Source organism: Zalophus californianus, chromosome 4 (genome assembly GCF_009762305.2).
Source record: "Zalophus californianus isolate mZalCal1 chromosome 4, mZalCal1.pri.v2, whole genome shotgun sequence".
NCBI lineage: Eukaryota > Metazoa > Chordata > Mammalia > Carnivora > Otariidae > Zalophus > Zalophus californianus.
Genome location: NC_045598.1, coordinates 129,499,875 through 129,514,230, shown reverse-complemented (window position 1 = coordinate 129,514,230; position 14,356 = coordinate 129,499,875). Strand labels below are relative to the sequence as shown.

The window sequence follows — 14,356 nt, the reverse complement described above, 5'->3', positions numbered from 1 at the left end:
TTCTGGAGAAAGATCAGTTGCCCAGAGTGGCTGGGGCTCACAGGGAAGTTGTGGACATTAAGTCTGGAAAGGTTCGGCTTTACCAAAGTATATGTGTCCTTAAATTCCACCACCACCACCTGTCCAGAGATGTGGACGTTTCCGGGAGAGCTGAAATAAGAATTTTGAGTCAGCTCAGTAAAGTTTGTTTTGGGAAAATGAACCTGACAACATTGTATAAGGAGAATTGGAGAGAGGCTATAAACAGGAAAGCATCTTGAGAGTCCCAGCATGAGTTGACAAGGGCCTTGACCAAAGTAGAAAGGCCTGGAGGTACTGTTTGACTTTTCAGTCTCTGTATCATGCATTGCTTTGATTTTTTTTTTTTAATTAAGAAAAGAAAAGCATGGAGCAAAAATGGGTGATTTTACTATGCTGGAAATTGTTTTAAATGCAAATAAGCATTTGCATTAGTTTTTATTCCCTTTACGCATTTGGATGTATCTTTCCTAGGGTGGCTTTGTCCTGCAAAGGGCGACTGTACCTCCCTTCCCTTCTGACACTGGGTTTCAGTCTGATGCAAAACTGGGGAGTCTGTGTTCATGCAGAACCCTCAGGCTTCCCAGAGTTAAGAGAGTAGATCTCAGGGGCACCTATGTGGCTCAGTTGATTAAGCGTCTGCCTTTGGCTCACAGCTTAAGTCAGGCTCAGGTCATGATCCCAGAGTCAGCGGGGAGCCTGCTTCTCCCTTTCGTGCCCCCCCCCAACTTATGCACGCGTGCACTCTCTCTCTCTCTCTCTCTTTCTCGCTCTCTCTGTGTCAAATAAATCTTTTAAAAAAGAGAGAGAGAGGGTGCCTGGGTGGCTCAATCGTTAAGCGTCTGCCTTTAGTTCAGGTCATGATCCCAGGGTCCTGGGGGATCGAGCCCCACATCAGGCTCCCTGCTCAGCGGGAAATCTGCTTCTCCGTCTCCCCCTCCCCCTGCTTGTGTTCCCTCTCTTGCTGTCTCTCTGTCTCTGTTGAAAAATAAATAAAATTTAAAAAAAAAAGAGAGAGAGAGTAGATTTCACCCTAGCCTGTCATCATTGAAGGGGTATGCTTGTGTGGGAAGAAACAGAAGTTGAAAAATTAGGGAATAAAGCTAGACAAAGAAAATCCTTTAATGCCTCCTGTAACTAGAATCTTTGGGGAGTGAGGTCCCAGGTATAAGCCCTTTGGTAAATAGACAACATTCACTCTTGGCTGACTTGAACTCTTTTTTCATGAAACTTAACCACATCCAAATGTTGGTCACTCCTTTGGGGAATTTCCTCCTCCTTTTGCTTCTGTGACATGCGGTTCTGTGGTTTTTCTCCTCCTTGTTGCTGCTTTTCTACATCTCCTTCCTCCCACTTCCTAAGTGTAGCATCAGCAGAGTGATCTGATCACCCTTGTGTTTCAAAACTTAATTCTGGGAGAGGGCGGATTCTGGAGAAGCAGGAAAGGCAGGAGGAACCGTTTCCAGGAATGATGTGTTACTGAGAAGCAAGGCAATGATAGAAGAGGCAGGTGTAGAAAAGGCCCCAACACAGCGGAGCACGAGTCTCCAAGAGTGATGGTTGCCTTTAGCAACATGGGAACCTTTGAATGGACTGGGTTGGCTGCGTCGCACACGGCTCGGCGTGTTGGTGGTGGCCGCACAGCCAGGTTGCAGTGGCGGGCAGAGGCAGTGGGAATGCGGGCTTGGGGCCAGGGACAGCAGGTATCACCAAGGGTGCCCTTAGTTGAGCGATTTTCTTTACAAGTTACTGGGGATAAATGGAGGGCATAAGTTGTTTTTTAATGCACTGTATTATAAATGACTTTTTTTTAAGATTTTATTTATTTATTTGACAGAGAGAGAGGGAACAAAAGCAGGGGGAGTGGGAGAAGGAGAAGCAGGGAGCCCGATGCAGGCTCCATCCCAGGACCCTGGGATCATGACCTGAGCCGAAGGCAGACGCTTAACGACTGAGCCACCCAGGTGCCCTTGAAATTAATTGTTGACTTTAGTAGTCAGCATTTCAGGACTCTGGGCCAGAGTGGTATATTAAGCTGTCTTTAGAAAACATGGCATATAAAATTGAGTTAGGTAGAGAACTTCATCCTTTGATGGATCTATTCTCACTTGCTTAAGAATGAAGCTACTTACTCGTAAACTTGTCTTTTCTCCAGAACATCATATGGTAACTCTAAGAGTACAAATTAGACTCTTATGGCAAAATACAAGTGTCATTTTCCCTTCTGATATTAAACTAATTCGGAAGCTCTTTTTAAACACCCCTCCAACTTGTCAGTTGATTTAAATTATAGGAGTTTTATATACCATAGAGTTTGGAATTTAGTGTTATGCTTATATCACCTATGACCTTATATAATAACAAATATAATTTGTACATTCATGATCTACTTTTCTTGACTGTCTAACTCAGAAAAGCTGAGAGCCACACTTCCTGAGGGCTTTAAGAAATGTTTACAATGCCTGCTTATGCATGACTAAGAAATTTCGTATTTGTCTGGCCAAAGTTAGTCTATCAGCAGCTGAATTCAAAAAAATTAATGTAGCTTTTATGCTTTACAGGTCTCTAGTCTTACCCAGGTGGGTCATCACAGCCTCATATGAAATATGGCTGCTCGAATTTATCTTTCTTACTAAAGTTCAGAAAAATCCTTTGATTACTTCAGGGCAAAGTGTATATATAGATGCCTGAGAAATCTGTAGATTTGTAGAAATATGGTCATCAGGCGGGCCCTGAAACCACACGGGTGCCTGCTGGCATCGGCTTTGCGGTGTTGGTTCATGTGATCTCTGACACGTGGCTTTACCTCCCTAAGCCTCAGCTTTGCCAGCTTTACTTGTATGTCTCTTATTTTTAGAAGCATTTTTCTTATTACAAGATGATTATACATTTATTTAGCTTTGCCAGCTTTAAAACGGGGGCAGTAACAACAAAAACTATATATCCGATGCCTCAATTTGGGTCTGGCTTGTGTTAGGCCCTGAATAAAGTGTGTCTGTTATTGGGAGTTGTCATTTTGTTCTATCTGGCTGGTACGGTATTTTATTACAAAGACCCTGGAAATCAATTGGTTGACTTTCATCAACTTTTAAGAGAAAAAAAAATGTTCTCTAATCTACTAGCTTTTCCATGGCCCAAGATGAAGTTTGTCTCTTTACAGGCAGCCATTTGGCAGCTCTCCAGATGACTTGCTGTGTCCACATCCTGCAGCAGAATCTCCAAGTGATGAAGGAGCTCTCCTGGACCAGCTCTATCTGGCCTTGCGGAATTTTGATGGCCTCGAGGAGATTGACAGAGCTCTCGGAATACCCGAACTGGTCAGCCAGGTATGCACCGAGGGAGGCTGGTGGGGGCCCAGCACTCTCATGGGCACGAAATTGTCCATTATCGTTTGCTTAAAGATGATTTGCAGTCTGCTTTTTAGAATACTTCTTTATCTCATAACAAGCTAGCTCTGTTTTCTTTCTTGCCTTCCTTGTTACCCCCACATAAACTTTTGCCCGGGAATGGAAAACACTAAAAATGTGCTTTACATATAATTCAGGTTACTGAGCTGAAAAGCAGAAAGTCTGGGCCAGCTCACCTAATGACAGGGAGGGACCCATGAGGAGCAGAGAACAGGGAAGTCAAGAACGGAGCAATGGCCTAGAGCACTTTCGTCTAAAAAACCAGTCAGCATCCATGATCATCCTATTAAATCTTTTTTTTTAAAGATTTTATTTATTTATTTATTTGACAGAGACACAGCAAGAGAAGGAACACAAGCAGGGGGAGTGGGAGAGGGAGAAGCAGGCTTCCCGCTGAGCAGGGAGCCTGCTGTGCGGCTCGATCCCAGGACCCTGGAATCATGACCTGAGCCAAAGGCAGACGCTTAACGACTGAGCCACCCAGGTGCCCCGATCATCCTATTAAATCTTTACATTAGTGGGCTGGTGATAGGAAGTATTGTACTAAAAGAATACTTTGCACATAAGTTAGCAGAAGTCATTTTAGAAGTAGCTGCAGTTCATTAGTCATTTTTACCTTTGTGTGGGTTGATATTTAAGCATAAATGGGAATATAAGGAAGTTAACCAGTCTTAATGTGCTTATTTAGCTTTCCTCCTCCTGATAATTAGTTGGTTAAAGTAATTCTCTGCTTTAAAGAGTACTTTACAGCAATAATAGAATAAACAACCTAGCATAGTCTCATGCAATAACGTAGAATTTTCTGTATTTGGCTACCCACCTAAATTTGCGGGAAGCAGACATCCTGGTTTACTTTATAAAGAGTAACAACAGCCACACATTTAGAAAAAAAACAGTCTTGGTACCGTCTTCCTCTTTTCTCAGCAACAAAAATCCTCTTTATTTCTTACTGTTGGAAAGGACCTTCCCGTGTGCAGGCTAGTTCTCGGACGTGTGGCGTGTCGGGAGGGTCTGTCAGAGGCCATGCAGAGTCATCGGGGGCTTCTCTGAAGCACAGGAACAGTACTGTCATCCTGCCCGAAGTATAGCAGACATCGGGGGTAGGGGGTGAATGAAGACTCGTCAATTCATATCGAGAGCAGCAGAATGGAAAGAAATAGAAATGACTTGAGAAGGTTACATGATATAACCTGAAGTAAATCGAGAAAGGAGTATGGAATTTAAGTGTTTCCTGTGGGTTGGCTCTGCTTCAGCGGTAGTTAGAAGTCAGCCTCTTCAGTATTGTTATCCTCGAGTTTTGTCCAAGTGACATTTAAAAATGTGGCTATTGGGACTGCTGAGCGACTTATAGCACTTGTTTTTATCAAAGCTAGTGTCATCTCCTCATTAATATTTTTAGTCTCCTTTCTTTGTCTTCTATTTTGTCTCATCACATCCATCATCATTATAGTATCATCATATTAAACTGAATTATAGAAACATTATTCAGTGGAGTCAGGGGAAATGGAGAGTACAAATGGATTTATTTGTACGCATCAGAGTTGTGTGTTTTATTTAAAAATGGAAATTACTGGGGTGCCTGGGTGGCTTAGTCGGTTAAGCATCTGCCTTCATTCAGCTCAGGTCGGGATCCCGAGGTCCTGGGATCGAGTCCCACCTCCGGCTCCCTGTTCAGCAGGGAGTCTGCTTCTCCCTTTCCTGCTTCCCCTCTTGTGTTTTCTCTCTCTCTCTCTGTCAAATAAATAGTAAATTTTTAAAAATCTTTAAAAGTGGAAATTATTTAATTAAATTTCTTCTCTGTTAAAGATGGGCAAATATTTCAAGTTCGGAGATAGTTTTGTAGGTGTAGCTAGGGCAGTAATTCAATAATGAATGGTTCCCCCTGGGTGGGTTCCATCCACATCTTTAACACTGTGCTGGAGAGGGCAGCGGGCCCAGTTCTCACAGGTGGGCCTCAGGGCCTCGCTGACAGTGAGCCCAGGATCCTGGGCGATGCCTGGCCCCTGCTCTAATCTGGATAGACTGGTCTGAGTGAGGCCTAGGACATGACTAAGCAAAAGAGCTTTTGCGATTGGGTCCTTCCCTCCTTATATCCAGAGGTTTGGAACAATCATCCTAGAAATAGAAGGAGGAGAATTAGCCAGGTACACCTTTATCCTAGACACAGACATTCAGAGGCCACCCGGGTCTGAGGTGCTCCCCCTTGCATTAGTTCTGGATTTTCTACACCTGCCTCATTCTGACCCAGATAGATAAGGAAGCCTTAAGAAGTCAAGAACGACAAACACATTAAATACGTCTAGTAGGTAATAAGATGGTGGCAAACTGTAGGAAATTCTGTCAGCCACAGAAAACAGTGACATAAAGGCAGTATATCCCACTGGTGAAGAGCTCGGGTGCTGAATCACAAACTGGATTGGAACCCACTACTTAACTAGCCAGATGGACCTGCTGCAACTTGCTTCACATCTCCAGGTCTGTTTTTGTTAGCTGCAGAATGGGAATAAAGGTTGGTAGGTACCCCAACACTGCTGATCGCAGCTAGGCACCAAGGTGGTTGTCTAAGTAAAATGATTTTACAGGTATGAAAAATCAGCGAGAAAAGGTAACATTTCTAGGGGACATCCGCAATTTAAAGTCCAAGTCAGTCTCTGCTTGGCAGAGTGAGGAGGAGGAGTCCCGTAGTCATGGCCTCGTTCTACCCTCCTTGGAAGAAGTGTTGCTGGGAGTCAGGCCCGACCCCGCTTCTCTCCTCACAGACGTGGGTGTGTTGAACAAAGATATTCTCTAGGAAGAAAAGTGGTGTCAAGCTAAGTTCCTTTGAGTAGTAAATGTAAAAGGCGTCAAATACATGACAGTGAGAGAAAATCACCTTATATTTACTCTATTGTTTTTAGTGGTTTTATTTGTTTGTTTGTCATCTGGGGGCTTTCTCTTCAGAGCCAAGCAGTAGATCCGGAACAGTTCTCAAGTCAGGACTCCAACATCATGCTGGAGCAGAAGGCTGCTGTTTTCCCACAGCAGTATGCGTCCCAGGCACAGATGGCCCAGGGTAGCTATCCTCCCATGCAAGACCCCAGCTTTCATACCATGGGCCAGCGGCCTAGCTACGCCACACTCCGCATGCAGCCCCGGCCAGGCCTCAGGCCCACGGGCCTGGTGCAGAACCAGCCGAATCAGCTGAGGCTCCAGCTGCAGCATCGCCTCCAGGCACAGCAGGTATGCTCTTCGCGGGGGCCTGGGAAGGTGGTGGGCGGGGGGCACGTTGACATGCTGGCATAACCATCTTGTGTCCTTGGGGAGGGCTTGATGCTCATCCCATCCCTTCCAGGATGATCCTACGTCTCCTGCTCTTTTCTGCCTTACTGATTTCCCTTTTGCCTTTTCTACTAACTCCACTCCAGCACAGGGTAGCTGTCCTTCTGTTTTCCAGCCCTAGTATTTATTAACAGTGTAGCCTTGAGTTCTCCGAGCCTCCATTTTCCTGTCTGTAAAATGGGGCTGTTGTGTGGTGTAGCGCAAAATGTATGTGAGTACAAGGACCTCATGGTTTCTCACCCAATGTGAGCACTCAGGACAACAATAATCCTTAGGCCTGTCTTATGACAGAAATAGTCACTCTTAGCTGAATGGTGGCAGAGCAGTGCTGCCTTATGATACCTAGTTAGCTCAAGAAAATGTGTTCTCATTGAAACAAGCCTAGACAGAGTCCTATAAACAGTCCAAAATACCTTCTCTGTTAAAAACAATGTAAAACCTTACTGATAATTAGCTTTCTAAGGGAATTCAGCTGTAAACCATGTGGTTTCAGTATCTAATGGCATTCAGAGGTTATGTTGGGAGGGTGATTTCTCAAGAAAGGTGATTTAAAATATACTCTGTTTAAAAAATGTATTGATTCTTCTGTGTGTATGCATTTAGAATCGCCAGCCACTTATGAATCAAATCAGCAATGTTTCAAACGTGAACTTGACTCTGAGGCCTGGAGTACCAACACAGGTGAGGGGCAGACCAGCCATCAGCTTTCACAGCATCTATTGAATTTCTCTATCATTTCTTCCTCCTTGAGATTCCGTGCAAAGTAACTCAGAAGGCCATACGACCATGGATCTGTTAGGTCATTCAGATGTCCATCTAGCCTGTTGCATTTTTTTTTTTTTTTTTAAGATTTCTTTATTTCAGAGAGAGAGCAAGCTAGCATTCACACTGAGGGGAGGAGCAGAGGGAGAGGGAGAGAGAAACTCAAGCAGACTCTGCGCTGAGTGCAGAGCCCAACGCAGGGCTCGATCTCACGACCCTGAGATCATGACCTGAGCCGAAATCAAGAGTCGGGTGCTTAACCAACTATGCCACCCAGGCGCCCCTATCCTGTCACTTTTGTAGTTCCCTCCTAAGTACTGCCATTTTCACTGCCAGGTACAGTCGATTCTCATTATTTACTTTTGTTGTGTTCTCTAAAGTTAATTAATGCAAACATTGAATTAGTGAACTGGAGAAATCAAGGGTTTGGTTGCTACCAGCCTGTGGTGACAACATCGTTGTCAGTCCCTCAGTCAATATCCATGTTTCGTGTTGTGTTTCGGTTTGAAGACACCTTGTGTAATATATATTATTGATTTGTTACCTTGAACTCAGAGACAGCAGCGCTGTGACTCTTGCCTGAGTAAAATTCATCTAACACGTGTCTTCCCCATAAGGCACGTCACAGCCTCTTGCATTTAGGAACACGGGGCAGCACTTTAGCACTCCTCTTAGGAACCATAGTAAACAGCAAAATCACCAGGGAAGAGCACAGCAGAGTGAAAAACGTGGAACTGAATAGTCCACAAAAAGGGCACTTCTTTCCAGTATGAGGCTGAGACAAGAAGGCAGAGTGTTGCCTTGTTTCACCCTCAGGTGGGAATGAACGCACCTTGGACATCTCAAATTTTTTGCCTCTCGGGGCGCCTGGGTGGCTCAGTCGTTAAGCATCTGCCTTCGGTTCGGGTCATGATCCCAGGGTCCTGGGATCGAGCCCCGCATCAGGCTCCCTGCTCGGCAGGAAGCCTGCTTCTCCCTCTCCCACTCCCCCTGCTTGTGTTCCCTCTCTTGCTGTGTCTCTCTGTCAAACAAATAAAATCTTTAAAAAAAAAAAAATTTTTTTTTGCTTCTCTGCACCTGTCCATAAATAATGGCATTGCTGTGAATATTGAGTTGGGGGTTACAAGCAAGTAGGTGAGTTCACCAATATGGAATCCATGAATAATGAGGATTGACTGTGTATTGCCAGGCCCCCATAAACAGCCTTATGCCTCTTGCTGGCAGCAAGCATCGGCACCCCTTCCCTGCGTCCATCCCTCCTTTCCTCCTCCTCGTTCTGCCCTGGCCTGTTCTGTATGTTCCTAGCACCGCCCCCCACACACACACACGCTCCCTGCTTTCTTCCTGCCTCTGTTCAGCGTTTTCCGATGGGCTTCAAGCCACATTTTGGCACTGATGATTTTGTTTCCCTTTAGACCTGAATGTCCCTTGCATGAGACTCCAGATTGCCATCTTTAAGGTTTATATGACTTTGGTCTTACAGATAGGACTGGTATTGTGAGGTCCTTCAGTTAACCGTGCCTCTCAGAGTGAGTTCCAAGTTAATTGAACTAACACTGAACTTACCCATGTAAGTCATTGCAAGGTTTCAGAAAAATCTTTCTCTCTTAGAATTTAGAAGCTCACATTCTTACCCACCAGTTGCTCAACTCTAAAATGTTCTTTCCCTGTAGTTTTATTTTCCAAATGATTTGGTCCTGTTTCTAATATACAGTTTGTTTTTCAATCTGTGTCCTCCCCCAATGTTTGCCTCTGTGTATTCCCTACCTCACCCCCATTTTAGGCACCTATTAATGCACAGATGCTGGCCCAAAGACAGAGGGAAATCCTGAACCAGCATCTCCGGCAGAGACAAATGCATCAGCAGCAGCAAGTTCAGCAGCGAACATTGATGATGAGAGGACAAGGGTTGAATATGACCTCGAGCATGGTGGCTCCTGGTAGCTTACCAGCAACTCTGAGCAATCCCCGGATGCCCCAGGCAAATGCACAACAGTTTCCGTTTCCTCCGAACTACGGTACTGGGCTTCCATCCCCATCACCTTTCACCAGCCCTTTCTCTCCAGTGTCCCCCGGTCTTGGGTCTCAGCTCCTCTCTCACAACTCTTTGCATGGCTGTCAGATGAGTCTGGCTAACTAGGGAATGATAGGCAACCTGGGAGGACAGCTGGGGCCTGTCGGGAGTCCCCAGGTCCAGCACAGTACCTTCCAGTCTCTCAGCTCAGGTACCACCTTTTCTCTGAGTGCAGGTCTTACTTTAAGAATGACCGAAGTAAGTGTGCGTGTGTGCAGTCCTACAGTTGTGTGTGTGAGTGTGTATGAATATACATGTTTCTGTCAACATCTGTACACACAGGTGCATATGTATGTACTTATATTTGAAAACCTCTGAGTCTGACTCAAACAAATCAATAGTTATATACAAAATGTTGAAAGACGTATATAAATGCAAGTATTTGACATTCTATAATTTTTGAAAAAAAGATGATACCAAATCTTTAATGAATAGGTAATTCCTGAGGTGTTCTCTAGAAACCCCAGGGGAAGGCCTCTTGGTTTTCTTCATATTGATTTGTTATTTAATGTCAGTCTTAAGAGACAGACGTGTAATGTCGTAAACGTTAATATTTGTGTGCATGTCATGTTCAATTAATGGTTGAATTATTGATAAAAGTAAGTGCTTATATTATTAATATTCTTAATGACTTTACCTGTCTTTTGCCAGAGTTATATATAAATATCAAGTGTGTGTGGTGCTGTTACATGTATGTCTCCTGTTTCTTAAACAGATACTGTGCAGCTTTTTCTATGTGATCATAAACTTTTCTTTTACAGCTAATCTAAGTATCAATTAAATCTGCACATTGCACACATCTGGGCAGAAACGCTCTTCCCTTACTGTCCTTGAAATTTTCTGAGTTGCTGCCTTTGTTTCGAAGCTCCTTTCCTCTATGTCCTTTTTGATGACTTCGAAAAGTCTTCTAAAAGTTCTTCTTTTAGTGTAAATGCCATTTGCTTCTAAACTGAACAAGAAGCTTACGTTGAATTTTTTTTCTGATTCTTGCTCATCTTAGATGTGCCGTAGAGGCCTTTATAGAGACGAAACAAGCTAATCGTGATGCAGTTTTTAAAAATGCATTGATTTCATCACAGAATGACTTGATTCAATAAAAAATTATTCAGATGTGTTAACTTTTTATATATAGCTGAACTTTGATTTAAAGTTTAAACAATCCAATTGTAGTGGTATATAAAAATTTAAAGACTACTTCAGGTAAAAAATATATCTGTTTGACTCATTCTTGATTTGGAGAGAGATAAGGGGAAGGAACACTATTTTCTCTTTCTCTAGTCATGGTGGTTAACATGGATCTTAGGCACCCTTGTGACTACTGTAGAGAAGCAAAATATGGAAATTTTTTGCTTCGCGCATTTTATCCCAGTTTGGAACCTGTTTAAGGTGTATATAATTAACCAGCATGTGATCAGGTATTGAAAGTAATTTTCTATGTGTAATTTGAATGTTCTCTTTTTTTCTTCCTAGTCTCTACCATAAAACTAACAATCTCCTTTGGATTTCTGTTTTATTTTTTAAGGAATAAGTCAGCAACCTGATCCAGGCTTTACTGGGGCGACAACGCCCCAGAGCCCTCTGATGTCGCCCAGAATGGCACATACCCAGAGCCCCATGATGCAGCAGTCTCAGGCTAATCCAGCCTACCAGGCCTCCTCTGACATGAATGGGTGGGCGCAGGGGAATATGGGTGGAAACAGGTATGCCATGTTTCTGTGTCACTTTGATGTAAATGATCACCAGGGAATCTTTCTATAGACCACCTATCACTTTTCAGTATTTTTCCCTTTTTTTTTTTTAAACTAAGTAAGCTGTACGTCCAACAGGGGCTTAAACTCACAACCCTAAGATCAAGAGTCACATGTTCTACCAACTAAGCCAGCCAGGCACCCATCTTTTCTGTTTTTTTTCTTAACTTTTTTGCTCAAGCAAGCAATGTCAAATAAACTACTAATTAAGGAAGTTTACTTTTCCTAGGGCAGAAGTTATCAGAATTTACAAAAGCTTAGCATATCTTTTCCTTAGGAATAAAAGGAACTCCCATCAGAAGGTATCACCCCACCAATTTAAGCTAGAAACTGCTCTGGAAGGCGGTGCCCTAGAAGCCATCCTTTATCAGTACATGTAATAAAAACAAACAAATGAAAAGCTTGTGGGTGCAGACATGAAAGTGGAAAATATATCTCTAGACCTTCCTGGTGACCTTAGGAAAAGGAGAGGAGCGTGGTCACCCCTGCTGGCTGCCTCACCCTGGGTTCTTTCAGCCTAGACTTATTCATTCTGAAGTAAATGAAGTAAATGCCTGAGAAGCAAGTGTCAGAACTGCCTGCCTGTTTGCCCTACCAACTCTTGACATTTTCATCTTTTCCTTATGTTCTAGCATGTTTTCACAACAGTCCCCACCACACTTTGGGCAACAAGCAAACACCAGCATGTACAATAACAATATGAACATCAATGTATCCATGGCGACCAACACAGGTGGGATGAGCAACATGAATCAGATGACAGGACAGATCAGCATGACCTCAGTGACCTCCGTGCCTACGTCAGGGCTGTCCTCCATGGGTCCTGAGCAGGTGAGCACCCTGAGAAGCAGCCCACTGTCTTCTGATCATAACTTTTTGTCTGTTTCTGCGTTCTGCCTATCTTTCCATGTATTTAACATCCACCATCGACTCCCACATGTATTTTGATGAGTGTTTTCTCACCTTACTTTCCACCTGTGTTAGTGCAACTAACAGATATACTTGTTAATGACGAAATAAACATGAAAGGATTCTTGACTACTCAAGGATCTTTTAAAATACTTCTTAACTTTGTCACTTAAATGATTTCTTACTTGAGGAACTTAGCAATATCTAAAGTAACTCTCTAAAAATGGAATGGCGAATGTACTTCTTAAATAGCTTTATTTTGGATTTATAGTTTAAAAACTGATTTTCTTCTAAATGAAAAACCTGATGAACCGCAAAGGCCAAACTTCCTGCCATCCAATTAGCTTTATTCCCCACCCCACCCCCCGCCTGTCCCCATCCAGTCAGCTTTAAATGATACTTCACTCGTGCAGGGAGACTGACACCGATCGTCCAAAAACTATTCTCATTATCATCTTGGGGGTGTGAGTGCCATGGTTTTCTGGTCAATATTTTTTAAAGAATTCTGCTGGGCACCTGGGTGGCTCAGTCGGTTGAGCGACTACCTTCGGCTCGGGTCATGATCCTGGAGTCCCGGGATCGAGTCCCGCATCGGGCTCCCTGCTCGGCGGGGAGTCTGCTTCTCCCTCTGACCCTCTCCCCTCTCGTGCTCTCTATCTCTATCTCATTCTCTCTCTCAAATGAATAAATAAAATCTTTAAAAAAAAAAAAAAAGAATTCTGCTTAAGACTAATTCTGACTAAGACTGTGATGATTCTACTATCCCTAAGAGCATACCAGCTTCACTTGGTGGCAAAGAGACTGAATGCATTGATATCTCAGGTAGCCAGCCTAGGATTGAGAATCTGTGGTAGCTGATCCACAGGTAAAGATATTAGTTAATAATTTTTAAATTGTATTTCCAGAAGACCTTATTTCTAAAGGGCACAAAATGCTTGGCATTCTACTACCTCAGTAGTACATGCAAAGTAGAGATGTGGCAAAGACCCTGAGTCTTATTTCATGTATGGAGAAATCAAGGCATAGGAAGTTTAAATGACTTAATAATTCACTGACAGAACTCTACATTTCAGTTAGATCATATTTGTGAGAATGGTGAAAGATTCGGAGTTTGATTAGGTCTATTTAAGCTAATATTGGCAAACCACAATTTGTGTGAAAATTTTACTAAATTTTACAGCGCCTCAGTGTTTTATTCTATAAGAAGATGTTAATAAAAATGCAGAGTAGTGCATGAGAAAATTTAAAGCCCTTTGCAATTTAAGAAAGCTCTGTGTGTGTAAGAATTTGCACTTCTTATAGTTGAATTGATGCTTATTTGGGTAAATTAAACAGACATATTTAAAGATAGACTTTTGTCTTTCCAATGGAGAAAATGTAGCGTTGATTTTGAATTTTGTACAAAAAGGGACCAGTAGTGGTTCCTGATTTTCTTCCTAGGGAAACTGTATAAAGCAAGGGCCACTGAGATGGTCTAGTCTAGCATGGGTCCTGCACAGCCTACCTGGAAGTAAATCAGTGCATTTTTAATAATCTAGATCACGTCTGCATAGAAACTTGTGCATAGATTTAAACCTTTTCAATATCAAAGTTAATTTGGAAGCCCAAAAAATACAACTGTAGTGTGTTTCTTCAGACAAAATCAGTCCTGTACAGTATTAGTATTACCTTTACTTCATAATTTGTGAAAGAATTGTATGAATGCTAATGAATAGTTCATTTGGTTGTAGAAGATTTCCAAAATTCAGCACTGTTGGGTACTCAGACCTACTCTTCCTAATCAATAACTTGCCTGAGTAACAAAGATATTAGGAGCTTCTCAGATGATTTTAAAGTCCCACATATGAGTCATTGGTCTCATTGGAACCAGCCAAAAAGGTGAACATGTTAAGGCATGAAAATGTTTCTAGTATCATTGTCTCTGTCAAATTTCTACACAGAATGCAAATTTTAATTTGGAAGGCAGTTTAGTGTAAATATTTATTTTCTTGTATCTCCATACTCCCCCCAAAATCTATACGTGGGGAGAGTGGATACAGGGATGGAGCCGTTTTATATAGTCATCTTTCCCCATAATTCTATTCCTGAAAACCAAGATGAGGAGGAAGATTGATGGTTGG

General features: G+C 42.8%; 1 protein-coding gene across 8 annotated transcripts in view; it reads left to right on the top strand.

Moving 5' to 3' along the window:
* The window catches only part of NCOA2 (nuclear receptor coactivator 2), a 285,796-nt gene that overhangs the window by 261,919 nt on the left and 9,521 nt on the right, over positions 1–14,356 (top strand). For all 8 annotated transcript variants that reach the window (XM_027596559.2, XM_027596602.2, XM_027596551.2 and 5 more), the window contains 6 exons: positions 3,179–3,344; positions 6,366–6,644; positions 7,347–7,424; positions 9,289–9,523; positions 11,102–11,279; positions 11,960–12,158. In XM_027596559.2, the coding sequence (XP_027452360.1) occupies positions 3,179–3,344; positions 6,366–6,644; positions 7,347–7,424; positions 9,289–9,523; positions 11,102–11,279; positions 11,960–12,158 (1,135 nt within the window). The remainder of the gene's footprint in view (positions 1–3,178; positions 3,345–6,365; positions 6,645–7,346; positions 7,425–9,288; positions 9,524–11,101; positions 11,280–11,959; positions 12,159–14,356) is intronic.